Source organism: Dermacentor variabilis, chromosome 4 (genome assembly GCF_050947875.1).
Source record: "Dermacentor variabilis isolate Ectoservices chromosome 4, ASM5094787v1, whole genome shotgun sequence".
Lineage (NCBI taxonomy): Eukaryota > Metazoa > Arthropoda > Arachnida > Ixodida > Ixodidae > Dermacentor > Dermacentor variabilis.
Genome location: NC_134571.1, coordinates 137,319,602 through 137,339,873, shown reverse-complemented (window position 1 = coordinate 137,339,873; position 20,272 = coordinate 137,319,602). Strand labels below are relative to the sequence as shown.

The window sequence follows — 20,272 nt, the reverse complement described above, 5'->3', positions numbered from 1 at the left end:
TGCAATACTTAAAGCAAGCTAATAGGCGTACAAGGAATCACTTCTTTTGCGTCTTCCTTCTTATGCATTGGTATAATGTTGTCATTCTTCCAGCTCTCTGGTACACTTGAAGTTGTGAGGCATTGCGTATAATTGGCCGCAAACTTTTCAAGCATATTAGATCCTCCACTATCACGTTTTTTTAGCAGTATGAAAATTTTAATGTATCCCCACCTAAGAATATCTACCTCAACTGTGGCGTTGTAGCAAGAGGAACATCATCTTCAGGCGTAGCGGTTGCCCGATAAACTAGAGCAGACGCTTCAGAACTGTATTTTGTCTATATTTTTGGTTTGACGTTCACAACAGTCTCGCGCCTACCACGCTATAATGGATGATGTTAGTAGACTCCTCGCATTATTTTGCCGCCAGATAGTCTCGCTCTAGCTCGAATTTTTCTTATTAACTAATTGATTTGCTCTGAGCTTCTATTTAACATTTTTTGAAATAGTGCACAAAATATTTGTAGAGCTTAAGAGGCACCAAGCATTCCTAAAATCTTGGACAATGGAAATACACTTTGGCAGAGTGGACACACTTTTACAGCAATGCCATCTTTCTAGACCTGTAGAGAATAATAATACAATTTCCAGATCGGGCTTACATGATATCAACGAACGTGCAACACTAATAACACGTTTGTATTTAAAGCTGAGGCACTTTTCCCAGTGATGCGCGAGGCCTTTATACTAGCTACGCGAACTCTTGCTTTTTCCCAAAAACAAAGCGGCGTTGGACATGAAAAATTATCGAGTAACGTTGCAGTGCCTCGTCGTAATGCCGCCACTTTTAGGAGGCATTAGAACGAGATTCGTGGTAATTGTTTTCTGTTCGGTAACGATGAGCCAAATTTTGTATATGCGATAGCGTTGCATACGTTGTAGCATCATGGAAACATTCCCGCTAGCAATTTTATTTTGCAGAAGATAGTGTCTCACACAGCACTAGAACAATTTTTTTTCTTGTGGAGCATCGTTGGCAGTTTGATCAAATGTTCGAAGCAAATGACATACAACCGTGGCGCAATAGGAAAATTGTATAGCTAAACGACGACGCCCTCTCTATGCTCCAAGCACACCACGTCAGCCGCCGATCGAGCCTCCGCCGCTTTGCACGAGATGAGACTAGGGGTAATTTCGTGCCATTTGGTGCTCCGCGCTGTGTGAAGACAGATATGGTTTTGTTTAGTAAACTGTCGGAGTCGGCAGGCGTAACATACAATGCCGTGGTACCTGGAAAAGTGTAGTAGTTGATACCTGGTGTCGGCACATTTTAGAAACCTTCCCCGCCTTTGAAAGATTTTCCACTCATTTGCCTTACTAGTGTCAATATTGCTGTGCATTTTGACAACCGATAGTCTTAAATCCGGGGTTTTGCCGTTTTGATGCGGTATCCGATATATCTGGTTAGATACCCAACCGTCATGACCAAATGTGGGACGTCATCGGAAGAATTAAAAAAAAAAGAAAGAAGGCCCTTGTTCTCACACCGAAGTGCATGTTGGAGGGTGATAATTGCTTGAACTTCATTCGTAGACTTCCACTCTCATATTCTTCGCAACTCAATGGCTGCCTTAGCTCGCAAACTTCAGAAGTCAGTGATATAAAGGCCCAGTACAGTACACTGGCGCTTTCTTGGAGAAATTGCAAATTACGACGCGGCGTAAGATACGCACCATATGAGTAGTGTCATGTAACTCCTTGGTTTCGCATAATAAACATAAGTCCGACAAATAAGGTTTTAACAACTAATTATTGTGGTATTTACGTTTTGACTAATTAACTTCTTTTCTATCGACCTACAAATATTGCATAACAAAAATGTCAATTAATCTTAGAAACATTGGTCGTGAATGTTTATCTTCAATTACGTTATACTTGAAATCCAACACTGCAGCAGCCGAAAAGGATTCTTACCGAATTATGCATATGGATGGATGGAAACAACTTTTAACCATTTAAGTACCGTGAGCGAGTGTCACTCGGTTGAATTTTTTTCTTTTGCAATTAGAGAGAGGTCTGTCTTGTCCACGTGTTTGTGTGCTCTTTCTGAGTGCCAGCAGCCATAATGTCAAAATGAATTGTAGCTGCCCATTCACGCAGCTCCAATTCATTTTGACATCCTGGCCTGTTGTCTATTTGCCCACTAGGGGGCCTACAGACTCCGTTTGCCTGTAATATCTGCCCAGCGGTCGATTTATAAATCACTGGCCTCCTTGAAGCTTTTGGGTTCGGCGAGAGCAGGGGGAAAGTAAACATGTATGCAGTAGAGATTAGTACGAGGTGATAGGAAAATTGGTGGAACAAACAACAGTGGCGTACAGAAACAAAGTTCACAATAGTGGTTCAGAAATTTCGTTATGGGAATTAATCGTGCTATATTTTCCTTTCTTTAACATAGGCAGGACATTAGATTATAAATAACAAGAGCTTGGTGGCACAACCCACCTCCCCGTTCCAAAGGGGAGGCTCATAACATCCATCCTGTCTCCGTTGAGCAGATAGAAAGTAAACATGTCCGCATTACAGATTAGTAAGAGGTGATTGGAAGATTGGTGGAAGAAAAGTAGGCCAACGACAAACAACGGAGGCGCACACAAACAAAGTTCCCAATAGGAGTTCAGAAAATTTAGTGATGGGAATTCTTCGTGTTATTTTTTTCTTTTTTTCCTTCTTTTTGACATAGGTAGGACGTTAGGCTATATAATAACAGTAGCTTGGTGGCCCAAACCGCCACGCCGTTTAAAGGGGACGCTGATAGCTTCCATCCATCCATCCACCTATGTTTGTCCAGCAGAGATTTCAAAAATGGCGGCTGCCAGTCGCATGTTGCGGCGCTTGTCACGAAAGCGCGGCTTTCATTTGATTCAGTCATCAAGCTAAAAGATACTTTGCTTCTGCACGAAAGCATTGACATTGATGGCAGTGCTTTCTGTACTACAGACACATTCAGGGACTCTGGCGTTCTCAAAACGGCGATAATCTTTACACGGCGCGACAGTGAACAAAATTATAAGGAGGGAACTTTCCGCAATGCAGTGCCTCCTTGTTCCAAATTCGTGAATTTTCAATGCGCGTTGGGTGTTTATTACCCCCATTTAATATATATTTCAACTCTCCAGAAACTTGCTATCGAAGCATGACACAAAACGATATAATTTTTCTGAACGCATTTTGTATTTTTTGCCGGCACTCAAAGGGTTAAGAACAAAGTTGCACTTGCCTTGTGACGAAGCTGTTGAGGATTTAGACTCTGCTGTAGATTAATTATTCGATTTTACTCATTCTTAAGTTTACTAAGTATATAAATTTTCTCCATTAAACTACAAACACGCGACAGATGTTTCTTAAATTAGCAGCGATCAGGTTAGCTCAAGCAATTACAACCCACGAACAACAGCTGGTCAAGACGACCACCGATAGTTGCTGCTCTCCGCCTGACGTCTAATCTGTTTTCTTTCTGCCAAGCACGGCCCGACCCGGAAGAATTATCAGCAAGCCTCTTAAGTGACATCCAAAGTTCTCAGATGGTGACTATGAGATTGCACCCCATTTGCAGTTGGGGCTGACAGCCGCCAACTATCTCGTCAGCGGGGCAAAGGTTCCCTCACAACTGAGTGTTAACTAGCAGACAAAAACGCTTCAGCCGCAGTCTTCTGTGTAGCAGACCCTTGAGAGGACTTGGGTTGAAGCAGTCATGAGAGTCTCTGCGCTGTTCCCGAAGGGCGGCCTTCTCTTCGGCGCTTTCGTAGTAGCCGTTCAGCTATGGTCTTCCGCGCATTGCACGTCAATCAACATTACGCTTTACTACGAAGGGTTATGTGCAGACTGCCACGACTTCTTTCTCGACCAACTGTGGCCAACCTACAACAAGCTCGAGGAGTACCTTCACGTTGACCTCGTGCCTTTCGGGAAAGCCCACATGAAGGTAGCTAACGGCACTGTCACGTTCCAGTGCCAGCACGGCCCTCAGGAGTGCTACGTCAACGAGGTGCAGACATGCGCCGTCAAGTACGTGCACCCGGTCAGGAAGCTTCTGGACTTTGTCGCATGCATGTTTCGTCAAGATGACCCCACCAAGGCGGGCCAGCCGTGCGCGGAGAAAGTTGGAACCTACTGGCCAGTACTGGACAAGTGCAGCCGGGGGCCTGAGGGCGAAAAGCTCCTCCGCGAGATGGGCGAGAGAACGTTAGCACTGAAGCCTCCAATGAAGTGGGTGCCCTATGTACAGGTCAACGGCGCGCACGACGACGTCACGGAAAGCTTGGTGGAACATGACCTCTTCGGCTTCGCCTGCAAGCTCCTGGAACCTAGTGCCCCTAGAGTATGCAGGCACGGGGAATTTCGGGACTTTGACTTCCTTGCGCAGGCTTTTCGTTTTGATAAGCATTAGGCGTAAAAAGCAAAGTGTAACTTCTTTTCGTGTAGCATAAATGCGGATTGCATATTTTCGATGAATGTATGTGCGTTAGTTTGGAACAAAATAAATACTTCACTTGCTTTTACCTTGTATGTTTCTCTATTTTGCCAGCATCAGCTTAACTGAAATTGCTCGGACGATAAGTACTCCCCCTCCCCCTTTTGTTTTCCGACCGCGATGGATGCTAAACTTTCTCCTAGCGCCGCTAAACTTCTAAAGAACGTGACGCAGATCTCTTAGACGCTTTGCTGCCAGCACTTCTTGCAGTTGAATCCAGATGCTGTCATTATTGCGTTTCGCGCCTGCGTCCATTAGTGACCATCGGTGAGACTGAATTGCGGCTTGGGCGGCGGTCGTAAAGTACGCAGTACTGACATCTCAGGTGTACAGGAATGTGTGGTGCGTTTCTTAACACTTTAGCCGCCAATCATGAGCTGTATTCATCATGGGGCTTGTACCAATACGCCAATGACGACTCACGCTCGTTCAGCCGAGATTGTGCTGCTTCACTGCCACAAACTAGTTGCGGTCGGCATAGCGGGAAAGATGCTTTCAAAAGCAGCTGTCCTTTTCAAGAGCGATGCTTTCCCTTGGGAACCCCAACGAGTTTTTTTAAATGTCCTTACAGGCCTCGTATGAGACATTGGGTAAGGGGGGCGTTACAGTTGTATTAAAATAGTATATAGGGCATATAACAAAACATAATAGACATACATTATTAATAGACAGTGAAAAAATGTATACACATATTATACAAGCATTAAATCCTTGTACAAAATAACAGGGTCCGTAATGTACATACTGGAAAAGGACAAAATATACAATTCCTTCAATAAACAAAGATAAATGTAGCCACTCCAGTACAAATACTAAACAATACTGAAAACAAGAATAATAAGCAAAATGATAAGCTCATAAACAAGAGAGCACATAACTGGAAAAAAAAGAAAAGGCATCATGCACTTATTGAAGTTAGGCGGCGGAATATGAACTGATGAGCTGGCGGAATTTATCGGGATTAGGTTCGGACACGATGAAATCAGGAAGAGCGTTCCACAATCGAATGGCACGAGGAAGCGCGGATCAATTGAGTGCATGTCTATTCCCGTAGATGCGTGTGAAGCTGATGTGATTATATAATCAGCGAGATGTGAAAAAGTGCGACTTGAAGCGATAAAGAAGATTTCCTACCCGCATGAACGTACTTGTGAAATAACGATATGAGCGCAAAATCATGTCGACTACTTAGTGACTGAAGTGAAATGTCGTTTTATTTGTTAGATGCTCGAATTGTAGGTGTAGTTAAGTGAGATAAACCTGGCGGCCCTATGTTGAATTGATTCTAATAAGCTGATTAGGTTGCTATGATGGGGTGACCAGATTGGAGTGACAAATTCGAGGTCGGGGCGAACAAACGTCTGATAAGCGAGCTTACTGATGTTAGAGGGCGAATTACGTAGGTTTCGGCGTAAGTACCCCAGAGATTTCGAAGCATCAACATATATAGTATTAATGTGATGGGTCCAGCAAAGGCTTGGTGCGAGAATAATGCCTAAGTATTTGTAGGAAGTAGCTGTAGAAATTGGCTTATTATTTACGTTATATTGGAAATAAGAGATTGAGTGTTTACGAGTGAAGGACCTTACTTTGAATTTAGACGAATTAAGAGTCATTAACCAAGTGTTACACAAATAAGATGAAGGTCGTTTTGAAGAATGAGGTGGTCATTGGGGCTGGTTATAGGGCGGTAAATAATGTAGTCGTCTGCGAATATTCGCACTCGGGATGCTAAATTATTAGGAAGATCGTTAGTGTATGTTAGGAATAGAAGCTGCCCAAGAATGCTTCCTTGTGGCACGCCGGAAGTGACTTAGGAAAGAGACGAATAAAGATTGTTAACAATTGTAAATTGTCGGCGATTAGAAAGAAAGTTCCGGAGGCAAGTGAGTGTCCGTGAAACCAATCTTAGTGCGGTTAACTTTGAAATCAGGCGGCAATGGGCTACGCGATCAAACGCCTTGAAAAAGTCAAGGAATATGCGATTAATCTGTACATTATGGTCCATATCTAAATGCAGGTCAGTTGTGAATTCTAAAAGCTGTGTCTCACATGACAAACCCCTTCTGAACCCGTGCTGATTAGCGAAAAAAAAAGTTTTGATTCCAGATGGTTGTATATGTGAGAAGCAATTATATGCTCGAGCATTTTACAACAAATACACGTGAGCGAAATTGGCCGGTAGTTATCTGGTGAGTATCTGTCACCGTTTTTGAATATGGGAACTGCTTTCGCAGTCTTCCAATCTGACGGGAGCGCTCCTGAAGTTAGTGACTGTCTGAAAATGTGACATAGTATTTTGCTAGAAGTCACGACGGTGTTCTTTAGTACTTTGGAATTAACTCCACCGACGCCATAAGAATTAGATAACTTAAGATTGTTTAAGATAACTAAAGATTGTGCCTGATCGTGTTTGCGGCCTGGTTGTTCACTTGCCGAATAGGCCAACAAAGCTCACCTTCACGCATCCGCGGCTGCACGGTAATGAGGAAGTGAACGCTTCTTGCGGATAGAATGGCTTCGGATCGCGCATGCCGCCTCTGAAAGCTGGTGTGCACGAATGCGTGCGCGTGTGTGCGTATGTGTATGTGCGTGTGTGCGTGCACGCGGGTAGTCTTGTTTCGACTCTTCGTGCACTCACACAAAACATCGCTGCACATAGATTCCAACTCCTTGGATCGGGAGGGTGTTCTGTAAGTGTCCACTCAGTGCACAGGTCTCTTTCGTCTGCTGCTGAATTCCTAATTGGCTGGGTAGGGGTACACGTCAGAGGGAGACAGGCGCCCTCAATCAATCGACACTTCAGCAGCAGACGAAATGGGCATGCCCACTAGGTGGACACTTACTGAATAGCCCCCCTCCACCCTGCTGTTGCATTTTTTTCTTCCTATTATTGTAGTAATATTAAAGGATATGTTTTCACAGTCAGAATGACAGAAAAAATTATGACTACATAAATATCAAGGCCATTCCGCTCTGTGAAGGTGAATGACCCGCGGAGCTCTAAATATCTCGGTAACAAAACTTGTGGTAAAGACTTTATTGGCATCACTCATTGTCACCTAGTAACGACGGTCACAATGGCTTTGTTGTCGCTATGCTATACACTGATCGGCATACTCTCCACTGTAAACACATTCTTTGGTAATGTAAAATCGATGCACGTACGCTGGGTGGTCGGTTGGCCGTATCGCTGTGGCATCGCAAGCAATATGCCTGCAACGCCAAACCCGTAAGTCACTCTCTTTTCCGTCCAGACAGATCCACTTTGAAATCACCGACAACGACCAGATGGGTAGCGTCATCGCAAGTAACTCACGCAAAGTGAGTAGCCACGAACCTTACTGGGTTATGAGCTATTGCATTTGTTGCTTGCTTACGGGCTTACGGGGTATGAGCCATTGGTGATGACATTGTTCTACATGCTCTTCTGTAGGTTGCACGCGCGGTTCCAAAAAATTTAAGGTCTGTTCGCTTCACTTTGCTGAGTGCTTGTAGCCTCTGCCTTGCGGGGTCATGAATCAATGCATTTTTTGCTCGCTTACGGGGGTATGAGTGTTTACGGGAGTATGAGCCATTGATGTCGATAGTTTGTGTGCGGACACGAAAATTCTATGGTACGCTAGCCGTATACCGCTCCACTCTAAGAAATTTCGGATATTTGGTACGTTTTTCTGGAAATAATTTGGGGGTTAAAGGGTTAAAGAGAGGTAAAGCTACAGAGAAAGAACGTGCAGCTTGTCCCATTTAGCACCGAGTGGCTAATTAGGCCACAGAACTTATCTCCGAGAGGTCTTAACTGCACGAAGACTCTTCGTTATTTCCGCAATATATTCCGCCGGGGGTTATGCTACACGCGTGTGCTATTTGATTGTTTGAACGAGGCGCGTGGGCGCCATCACTCGAGAAAAGAGGAGGACGAACGCTCTCTGGCTCTCGAGCTGTCGGCTGAGCTGGCCAGAGCTGCATTATCCCTTGTAAATATATTTTGTAAATTCTCTCCAGTTTTAATCCTTCGTTTACGTAACAATATTACGAGTGAGTAGGGGTGTCCGAATAATAGTAGTCTTTGAAAATGAATCGAATACGAATCGAGTGTTGCCGGAAGCGAATCGAATCTAATACAAATCGAATAGTACGGATCAAAAATTTTGGAGCGGAAAAACACACAGCAATGCCGTGCTTGTTACTCAAGATTCGCTTTGTTCTGTCAGTGCTGAAGCCCTGCTGGTCAAAATCGTATGCACATCTCATGACGCGAAGCGTCGCTCTATTATTTTGACCGGCCAGATACGGCGGATTTTCTGCGACATATTGTGCCCAGTGCACTTGAAAAGACAGCTCGCTGGGTGAAACGTGCTAAGCCTGACAAAAACATTACACACGGAAGATAAAATAGTAATGTTGGTGTCGTGCCCTATGTGCGTACCGCTTCGTAAAGCGATTCGGATGTTGGCTGCGGCATTATTGCTGTTTCTTCAGCTCTGAATAAACTTGGACGCATTTGTTCAAGAGCAAAGAAGCGCTTTTCTAACAACGCAGTGGCAACTGTAGGAGCCGATATTCATTCTAATCAGGCACGTACCCAGGATTATTTTTCGGTGAGGTAAATGGGAATATTGCCCACCGCTTGCCACATAGACGCGTAAAGCCGCAAAAGAGCAATGAAGAAAGTTGTATTTCACAGGTATGCCTGCGAGATACACCTGTCCTTTACTTGGTAAGCAAGGAACCACATGAAATGAGCTCGCGCAGGAAAGAAACACCGCAAGGACACTGCCAAGAACAAATAAACAAGCGAATGTGTAAAATAAATATTTCTAGTAGCGTTTTTTGAATTAGGCTTGGAAGAATTATAGAGAAATATATATTTCCGGAACAATCACAGTTCTCTGTATTCCTCGTTTGCTTATCTACCAAGTGCCAAAACCGACTCGTATTATTATTCGGGAAGTTGCGTAACGATGCGTGGCTGCCAGTCTCGTACAGCCACGTAGAGCGCAGGACGCTGCAGTTCTAGACGTACTGCGCCCACCGCGGAAGGTTAAAAAAACACCCACAAAAGCACAGCAGAGAAATGGATACGTCAGGCAGCTCGACTGATAACTGTAGAAGCGTCATTCAAAACGCGCTTAATTGTTCACTTCCAGCCGCGCTTTCTCTACTTCATTTTTAAGTAAAAAGAGATTCATCCACAAATATTTTCACAAACACGGTTAAATTTGTTAATTTTCGCTTTTACTTCCTGTTTGGCGGTTGCTTCGGCTCTCTCCTTTAGTAGATGGCTTAATTTCTCAATTCCTTGCGACTCTTGTTTCCAGTTGCCAGAGTTGCACAAAAGCGCTACACAATTAGGGAAAAGCCAGACAAAGTAACGGGTGACTTTCATATTCCTTATGGGTTTAACGGTGATTGCAGGGTCGGATGATTGACGCAGTTTTGCATGATTTTATTTTCCAGCTTATGTAACCCATATCACGGGTATATGATTCCGAGGTTCTGCCAGCGTCGCGGCGAGCCGTCACTTGAACAAATAATGAAGCAAAAGTAAAAGTCAAACGCAACTGGCGTTTTCTCCGGCAGTAACTCGTTCCACGAGCATACAAACCAATCGACTACGAACTAAATCTCTTTCCTGACCCCTGGATCAGTCTAAACAAAGAAGGTTGAACTAACGGGGCAACAGCGATGGGCGTGACCGTTGCAATACATGCTGACAACTGAACACATGAGGAGTTGATATACCGTGCACTGTATTGATGAGGAAACAGGCCTTCACACCCCAGGAGATGCCGGTAATCATACCGCCATCCAAAAGGAGGGAAAAGAACAGGAAAATGTTGACTGCCAAATAGCTGTCAATTCTCAAGATTGATTTGGCGGCGCTTTAGGAATAGGTGTGAGGAGTGGTGGCGTGGGCAGGGGCTTTGCCTCTTAAATTTCTTTTGGGGGGGGGGGGGTGCCCGGGCCCCCACGGGCCCCCCGGACAACCCCTGGGTACGTGCCTGGTTCTAATACATTTATTCCGTGTAAAAGTGGCCTGGCATATGGGCCATCTTTATCTTCAGGAGCTGTGTATATTAGACAAACGGGGCGATGTGTTAATAAGAGGCTGACAGAGCAGAAATATTTGCTGAAGGTCTCATATAAGCATTTGTCGTCCCACTGCAGAAAATGTGGATGCATCCCCGTTTTCCTCGATACTGTTTTATCACCCCATAAAGGCGTCTAGGGAAGCTATGGAAGAATGTCATTTTGCCACTAATGACGGCTTGTGTACCAGCCAAGCATCGGTTAAGCTAGGGCGCAAAGAAATTGAGTTTATCATTGAAGCTGTGTTATATCTCTGTATCGTGCTGTGTTTATTGTTGCCTTGCTTTTTTATTTGTTAGTCTTTGTTTCCATGTAGTTTGCGTTTTGCGCACTATGCTCTGAACCCTCCCCCGCTCGTTTTTTTACATTTATTACTTGTTGCTTCAATAAACATCAGTTGATAATGCAGCGTCTACTCCGCCTGTTTTTTCTACGATTCCTCTGATTGTTTCTTTTTTGCCTGCAACTTTCTCAAATATGATGATGCGTGCGATTGCTGCATTGAGACTACAATGGCTCCTGTTTTATGTACAATGTGAAAATAGTTTCTGTCTCAATAAAAAAAGAAGAAAATGATTTTGGAGGACGCTTAAGCTTCGCCTTTAAGAGGGGAACGCGATAGCATTCATAGTCCGCTGACTGCTTTTCATGCTTCCCGGAAACTGCATCTTATGTAACCGTAACGTTTACCGGGAAACGCTGGCGGAGAATGCTATGCACGAAGGACCACTTGCTACTTCACTGCCCTGCCTTCCATGTGGAGCGCACGGACTTGTGTACAGTCTATCGGCGACTGGGACTGACTTGCGATACGGCGACCGCGCTGCTATTCCCTGCAGCCCGCTCGTCCATCGTGAAGCACGCTCTTTCGGCACTGCTAGACTACTGCAATGCGACGCACTTGAGAGCGCGGCTCTGAGTCCCACACTCACTTTTTTTTCCCCTTGCCGCGTTCGTCCTGTCTTTCTCTCCTTCATCTTTTTCTTCCCATTCCCCCCTTCCCCGTGCAGTGCTGTTGAGGTGTCCTCCTGTGAGAGACAGTTACGACGCTGCACTCATCTCTTCCGTTTCCTTTTCTAAAATCACTTCACACACATACACACACACACACGCTTTCTGGTAGAAACGCAGCCTCTTGCGCGGTTGACCTCCTGTTATTGCTGTGCACGTTTAATATTTCAGTCTGAGAAGAGCTAACATAAAAGATATGCGCTGTCGGTGTTTTTTACATTACGTTTGTTTGTGGGCTGCAGTTCTCAAAATTCCGAGGAATAACTTTGTAAAGAATGAAAAACAACGTATGAGCGACTTTGGTGGCCGAAGAGTGGTTGGGTATGCGTGACTCGGAATTTCGTGCGAAATTCTTTTCGGCGATGCGGCGTTTGACGCGGGGCGCCGGACGCTAGCCGGTCGCCGGCGTCAAATTTTCTGCAACATTGGGCCCTTAAGCTATCACGTTAAAAATGCGAAGACACCTAAGCACTTAGACAGGGTCGTTCCCCTCTAGAGACAGACTGAGCCGTTATTCGCCAGAAGTAGAGCCGCAATGTCCGGATTGTGGCGAATCGTACTGCTCGCTAGCGCACATGCTCTGGCAATGCTCCGCGTTAAGCGGCACTGTGTTCACTAAAGAAGAAGACTGGGTGGACGCCCTGCAAAGCGACGACCCCCAGACCCAGCTCCGGGCCGTCCAGAGGGCTCACGAAAGGGCGGAGGCTCACGGGCTTCCCGTCCAAACGTGGATGCGGCCCGCGACCCCTGCCGGCCACAAAACCAAGAGTGGGTGGGGAGGGGTTCCTCAGGACACAATAAAGTTATTTCCTCCTCCTCCTCCACCTAAGCACTTATGAGCCGCGTGTGCGAACGCACCAATGGCAAAGTGAACGCCGCTGAACGATCTTTCAAGTTTTACGGCGCGAGTAATGTTTTTCGCGAATGCTCGTGCCGCTCGCCGTGTATCGCGATAGTTGGCGACGACGGTGGATTTCGCTGCCTGCCTGTTGGCTCGTTCTGCTGCGTTCTTCCGCTCTCTCGCTTCCGGCGAGGTGCACCGGCGTGGACGGCCCCGTTTCGCTGCTGCCGAGGCTGTGGCCGCCGACGATGTAGATGCTTCAGACTCCGACGCTATATTGTGGCTAGCCCAACCAAATTAAGCGCTACGCGCTGCTCGATCCACCAGCAAAGCGCGAGCCAGCGTCACGAGAGTGTAGGCGAGCTCGTGACGTAGCGTCGCAGCAAATGGGAAATTAGGTGCCGTTTTTTTTTTTCGCTGCAACAGACGCCGCAGGCTTTCTCGCTCAATGGGCCGTTTGACGCTTTCGCATCAAAAGAAAACAAAAACAAAAAACACGGCTCTGTGGACACTATTGTGACGACTGCACCCAGTGGTCGTGCATTGCATTTTGGGAAGATACGGCGTATGCATATAGCGTTCTGTGTTTTCAGCTTGCCGAGGACTGGTGATATTGCAGCTGCCAACTTGTCTTGTTTTGAAGGAACTTTCAGAACTCTCCAGGCCGGCGCCGGTACGGTGCTTCGTTTCAGCGCCAGCAGCAGAACAATGAGGAGAGCGCGACGTATTATGCCTCGTACCTCGTCCCAGGTACGCTTCCGGGAGGTGACGTCTGTGGCTCTGGGGTCGTGCGGTTGTTCGGCAGCCGGCCATCTTGAGCGCAAGGCCACTCATGGCGGCGTGCCCACGTGATCCAACGGGGACGCGCGTCCAGTCCATGCCGCGGCTCTCCAAAACCTCTCTATATAAAGAAAAGTATAAATGTATCACATAGTTAACATGGCATCTAAAACAAATTGAAGCTACATCCCTGCAAGAACACTCTCGAAGGGATGTCTTTGTGTCTTGGAGCGAGGACCAATTGCTAAATAATGACCTGTTTGATGCCACTCTCTTATCACTACTGAGGGCGAAATGCGTGGCCAACGTTGTCCATTGTTTTTGCCGCTGTCAGGTTACTTACAACGGTCAAATAGTCACCGATGCTATCTATTGTTCTTGCTGTTCTGGAAAAGCGCGTTTGTTTAGGGAACAGCAGATGGTGTTGGTGACAGGGCATCACTTGCTGAAAATAGATATTATCGCTAAATTGTTATATCGAGAGACTCCCCGGCGTTTACGGCCGCCGAAGTAATGCCAGCCAAGAAATGTGTTGAACGTTGAAACGCCTTCACTTATGCTGCATGCATCGATGCTAATAAAAGTCATACGCAGCGAAAATCTATGCTTAATTGGTGGAATTCTATTAAACAATGTGCAGTTCACTAAAACCTGCTACCCGCCGTGGTTGCTCAGTGGCTATGGTGTTGGGCTGCTGAGCACGAGGTCGCGGGATCAAATCCCGGCCACGGCGGCCGCATTTTGATGGGGGCGAAATGCAAAAACACCCGTGTGCTTAGATTTAGGTGCACGTTAAAGAACTCCAGGTGGTCAAAATTTCCGGAGTCCTCCACTACGGCGTGCCTCATAATGAGAAAGTGGTTTTGGCACGTAAAACCCCAAATATTATTATTAAAACCTGCTGTCCCCCCTAGCAAGTTCTATGCAGCACTTAGGCTAGGGCTAAACACAACCGCAGTACTGAAGTACAGTATAAAATGGAGAACACTGCCGTTGTCACTGTCTCTTGTTGCTCTCATCAAAAATATTAATATAATATTTGCAAGCACCGAAATTAGCAACGTGAGGCCGAATATAATGGTAATGGCAGCAGCAACATGAACTTTTATAACCTGTTATTCTGTGGAGTTCAGTCCAGGCATGAACGATCCAGAAAGTTCAAACGCTTACCAAGGTAAATATACCTGGTAGCGAAGCTTCCATAGGAGCCCATACGTTTAAAACATGGCGGTCCATCTGCGGTTCATGGGGCTTAGCGCCATCTGTATGTGGTGGGAACACTTCCGGCGGAAGAAAAAATAATGTGGCGCCATGTCCGTTAAAAGCAGAAGTGACGTCATTTTGTTTTCGAAGGTGCGAAATTTGTTTTGTTGTCCTTTCTTTGGAGCTGTATATTCAAATGCCCCGCCATTTGACTTGATGGGTGTTCGGAGCTTTCAGCGTGGAAAGCGATGCAGGAAAAGGCCAGCCATACGGTTGTCGAAATCGCATCCCTGCACAGAACATACTTTCTTTGGAGCCCGACGAAAGCTTTAGGTGTAGAGTGCTGATCCTATTGTCGGATGCCAAGCCCGTCGGCAAGCGCAGTCGCACGAAAACAACTACACAATTATCTGGCGGTCGTACCTCACTACTTTTGACTGAACAGATTAAGAAGCGATGAAGCTACCCGCGCCACCAAATTCAGACAAACTTCGACGAGCAAGAAAGCGCAAACTGTGAGGGGGCCGTATTTCAACAGGTGACCTTTACGAGTGCGCCTTTCTGCCCATTTCAAGACGTGCATTGCATTGCGAGTGATGCTGGCGTCAACGCCCCCTGTAGCGATAGGGGCTGAAAAGAAATGCATTTATTAATAATAATAAAATTAAACTTGTATTTTCTTAACTCGTTGCGAATATATAAAATTGACTAGGAATTTTATTTCCGTTGAATGAATCTAAGTGTGCCTCGTTTGAATTAAAAAACGCGTTTTTCTTTCCCAACGTTTGTTCCCTCCAAACATAGTCGCGCTTCAATCGCTTCTCCCATAACCCCCCATGCTGATTTCGGTGACAATCTGTACTGAACCGCTTTTCGCCCGAAGCTTCGCGTCCTATTTGAATCGACCTTGCGCTTACGTTGTTTATCATTTGTTTATCACTTGTCTTGGGGACCAATTTTTCACCCGCTCCCAAAAGTTATCACCCACCGCAAGATGCGCCATCATGCATGGGAACTTTCTGGAATGTTAGCCTTGATTATGTTATCTTTTGCCTATGCTGTTAATCAACCTTGTGTAACCAGATTGTATGCGCAACGCGAACAGTGCTTTAATGTCTGGAAGGCATGCGGGCGCCAGTGATATACGCTGCAACGTTCAACGACTCGTGTTTTGACAGCCGACGCACACACCGAGGTGGCTTAGCGGCTGTGGTGTTGCGCTGCTCAGCACGAGGTCGTGGGATCGAATCCCTGCCGCGGTGGCCGCATTTCGTACAACCCCGGAATTCAATTCAAATAACCGACACACCTGGCACGCCCATCAGGTTTCGACCATCACCAACTGTGCTTGTCGCTATCGTTGTGCTTTGAGCGCCACTTGATTTTTTCTGGGCACAAGTACACCAATTAAAGAGTTGTTAGTTTCATGGCTCACAGTTTTTGCTTTTGTGTTCTTTACCCCACTACAACATGGCGATATGGTGGGCTTCACTTTATTTGATACGCAGGCGTGGCAGCTTGAAAATAGTGTGATGAACCTACAAAAGATATTCACTGCAAAGTTGCCTTCTTATGGGGCCCCTCAGTGTGTTCGGACTTTGTCACGGAAAGTGCAGTTCGTCGTACTTTCTACATTAGAAGAATGGATACGTAATTAAACAGTGATCTGTGCATGGTCTCCATTCGCTTTCCTCTTCACTGTCTGCAGGTTCATAGACGGTTTTCTGTTCCTATGCTGAGTCTGCCTGCATTGTTACTATCTGACTTTGTTTCCGCTGAAGAAATGCGTAATTAGTTATCTTTTTTTTAAAGCAGTATCAGTGTCTCAAGGTGGGGCTGGCTTGTTGCTAGGTGGAAGAAAAGAAATTAGGAAACGTTTTGTTTTTAACTTTACAAATGTGTCTCTAACGTCAGCAATTGCTCTATTTGGGTAACGTCCCTATCAGCATAATCGGACGTACGCTCAGCGAAGCGAAGTAAAATTAAATACGGTATTAGTTCGTAGCAGTAGGCGAGTATCGCGTATTCAGCGATCTCTGCTAAATGCAGCAAATCCGTGTGGGACATGTAAGAGGACGCTAAAAGTACGTTCTAACGTGTAACAGAATAAAGAACTGGCGGCACAATGCTGAGGCTACGTTCTGTCAGTTGACCTAACTGTAGCTTTACTGCGTATTAAAAATATCCCTCTTTGCCGAGATTAACAATTGGCGTTAGGTGAATGTTACAGCCTAAGAGACAGATTTCCATACCGTATTTGTACAAGTGGGGCAAGTGTTAACCACTACACGTGCAGTTACCGCATAATGCGCACACAATATACGCACACAACAGACACCAACAGTCATGACTGAACAAAGTCATGACGGTTGCCTTATCGTGCTACCTATGATTCCCATGGTGGTTGAACAACTGTAGCGCCTGACTTAGCTCTCTTAATTTTATCCGGAAACGCGTCCATGGTTTGAAGTGGGCGTTAGGTCGCTGTTTTCCAAAATGAGGGAGTGGAACATAGGAAAACAGTTGTGTTATACGTTTAAGTGTCCAGGGTATTAGTTAATTACACTCACACCTGTCATAAAGAAAGACAGACAGTTCTCTCTTTAAATACTTTAATCTAACCTATTTCGCGTAACGATTTTTTTCTTCTTAAAGTGAAGTATCTTTATGTTCCAAATACTGGACAAACAAAGTCGTCATTATGGGCCATAGCTTGTCTTGTCTCCGAGCGCGACATTGTTTGGCGCTCTTTTCTACTCACCACGAGGTCAACTAGCTGCGCCTGATAAGAGGCTGAAAGATATTCGCATAGCAAAGCTTTCCTTAACAATAAAAACGCAATGAGCGTGACATAAGATAAGTAGCTCATTCTCCATTGTTCTTTTATTTTCATGTTGCTTTCGGCTTCGGATTTCATGCCCCTATAGCTTGTTCTGCTTCGCTGTGTACACAAGGAAGTGATTAACGTTGCTAAGGCATATCAATATTGTTTGGATGTATTCGGCAAATCAACTATGTTCTCTGCATTGTTCGTGCGTTATCTACAACTAAACTTCCGCATTTCACATTCTGTCTCTCAAGCTCTCGATACGAACAAGCTCTCAAGTTCTCGTTCTGAACGAGAAAGAAAATACAGAGGATCATACCTTATCCATAAGTTCAAGACATTGAAACCAATAGGCATAAACGTTTCAAAGGGAGCTTTAGAATGTATTCGCTATGCTAAACTTCAAGCCATAGGCAATAACACTTAGTTTAATTTCTTGGCGTATCCCCCTCCCCTTTTATTATTTTTTATTTTTTCTCCCCTTTCCTTTCCTTTTTTTTTTTAAGTCAACCGGCGCCATTGACACGCCGGCTAACGCGCGTGTGTTGACAGACCGGGGTGGGGGGGCCCTGGCTTTGACCTTGTACACGTTTCTTTACTCTCAGTTCGACACGCTAACACTTTTTCCCTCGTTTCCGCGTCCTCCCGCCGCACACCCTCTCCCCTTTAGAAGAACCCCACCTATATATACTGTGGCGAGGAAAGCATATGTCGCCTTGAAGAAGACAAGTCCACTTGTCGAAACGTTGGCTCCTGCATTCACCTTGTTCACGTTTTGCTCATCGTCCATTCCATAATTCTGTCGCTTTAATTCCGCAATTTGATTTATATGTTGTGCTGCATGTCAAGCGCATATTGTCTGAGTCACAACCGTACAAAGCTGTCAGCAGTGCGCAGTGTTATGAGTGTGGTGCGAAGATCGTGTGCACGTTACTTTAATATGTGCATGCTGCGGCCGCTTACCTGTCCGCATACAAGCACGCATGCTTAAGCGGACAGGTGAAGACTGCGATGTGCAATGCCATATGGCAATAAACTTGCTTACTTACTTATTGGCATGTTGGGAAATGAGTAAAAGTAAGACACTGATAACGATTAAGGAAAATGCACACAGTACTTTCTCTCCGGCTCCGAAATGGGTAGGCCACGTGTCATACGTACTCCTGAGGAGCGCAGCTTTCGATCAGCAACGCCGCGAGTAGAACCGGGAACGCGTTCGTCTACGCCGTCCCGATGGTGCAGCAGCGACTGCGTATACACCGAGGATCGGGCAGACTGCCAAGTCGTCGTTTAATGAACCATCGGGATTAACCCAGTGATAAACACCGGGGCCACACGTTTCAGCTTCGCTGGTTAACCATCCGTACGGAGGGTTTCGGCAGTAATTTTTTCAGATCGCTGAAGGGTTTTTTTTTTCGCGAGGACGCGCGACGGAAAATCCCGACCAACTAGAGGCTAACATCTTCGCTGTGAAATCTGAAACAGTGACCTACCTGGGCCGATCATGAAGGCAGTACAACATCGCAGTTTCCACGTAGCCTTGCTTGCTACGAGGAAAGTATTGCAGATTGTAGCCCGATCGTAAAGACAAGGGAGTACGTTCTAACGCCGCCTGTCAATGCGCGCGGTGTCACGAAGAAATGAAAATGCTCTAGCCATTTCACTCTTTGAAGGTAGATGCCCAGCGAAGATGTTTAGCGCACGACTCAGAGGTGGCACAGAATTTCGAGCAAAGACACCAACATATTTATTCTCCTGATCTGTGATCATCGTGACGATGTAGGTACGCACACACATTCGCGTATCACCTCTGTAAGACACTGACTGGCTCACATCCCCGTAAACGCCGCCTCCCAATCGCGGCGGCAGAAGTGAAATTCTACGCTAGAATGATGAGCGCAAACGGAGCCTGGCAGAAGACCCTGACGACGACGTACGCGTGAGCAGTAGCAGGAGCGCGTTCTCGTGGTTGCGCCGAGGGGCACCAACGAGCCAGCTCTGGAAGAAGACGACGACGACGAACGCGCGAGTAATTGCACGAGTACGTTCTTACAGTCGGCGCCGAGAACTTTTCAACAGTCCTAGAAAAACCTGTGCAAAAAATTTCATTCAAAAACATCTGTTCTTACCCTTGTGTCGGCGACCTCTTTGGATCCCAAGCGTGATAAGAGTAGTTGAAGGGCGTGTCATAGGTCCCCGAGACCACAGGGGCATGAGTCATTGAGCTTGGATCCTTTCTTCACTATCACCAGAATTGGCCCAGCGTCAATGAGTAGTTTAGAAAGGACGCGGCGCATTGAATGTGGCTTGTGGGTTACGAAGTGGCACCGAGAGTAGAAAGGTGATGCGTGACAGCTCTCGAGGCCATTGAAACTTGCGACAAGGACTTGTTTCCTACAGTCCACTTTCTGCTACAAGTGCTCGCGACTGAGCCGATCAACGTGGCGGCAGCAGAGAGGAGCATTTTTACTCTTGGCTGGCTGGAGACTTGGATTCGGTCAGCGATGGGAGAAGAGCGGTGGCTAGGCTTTGCTTTCACATCAGCTCACCGGGGCATCGCTGTTGGCGTGAATCAAGGGGGCGAACGATTTGCCCACGGCGGCTACCGCAGATTGCTACTTTCCGTATAATTAATCACCTCATCAGCGAGAAACAAGGGCTTTCAATTTTCTTGTGTGATTGTGCTTTACCTTACGAGCGTTTAACTGTTTCTACGTCAGTCACGGCTGAATATACACCTGCTAAAGAGTTCTTGAAATTCATTTTAGGGCAATACACGCCTTCATTATTGGCTTTTGTATATTTTCGCCTGAATGTTGCGAGAGTACTTGGTTTTCGTAGTGAGGCTTGATAGTCCAATGCTCTATTCTTGTTTTAAAAAGCAAGTATGTTACCTGACCATTACTTTTCTTTCAGCTGTGAGATTCATGTAGCCTTCTAGCAGCGAAACTCTTTACAGACGCTCGCTTTGTTCTCAATAAAATATAGCGCAGAACCTGCAA

At 45.9% G+C, this 20,272-nt stretch overlaps 1 protein-coding gene across 1 annotated transcript; it reads left to right on the top strand.

The window, feature by feature from the left end:
- Positions 1–3,481: 3,481 nt before the first annotated feature.
- On the top strand, positions 3,482–4,561 carry LOC142577977 (gamma-interferon-inducible lysosomal thiol reductase-like). Its single transcript, XM_075687403.1, has one exon. The coding sequence runs from the start codon at positions 3,736–3,738 to the stop codon at positions 4,429–4,431; it is 696 nt and encodes a 231-aa protein (XP_075543518.1). The 5' UTR covers positions 3,482–3,735; the 3' UTR covers positions 4,432–4,561.
- Positions 4,562–20,272: the final 15,711 nt, after the last annotated feature.

Coding starts and splice junctions, on each gene's coding strand:
- LOC142577977 (XM_075687403.1), top strand. CDS start 3,736: ATGAGAGTCTCTGCGCTGTTCCCGAAGGGCGGCCTTCTCTTCGGCGCT.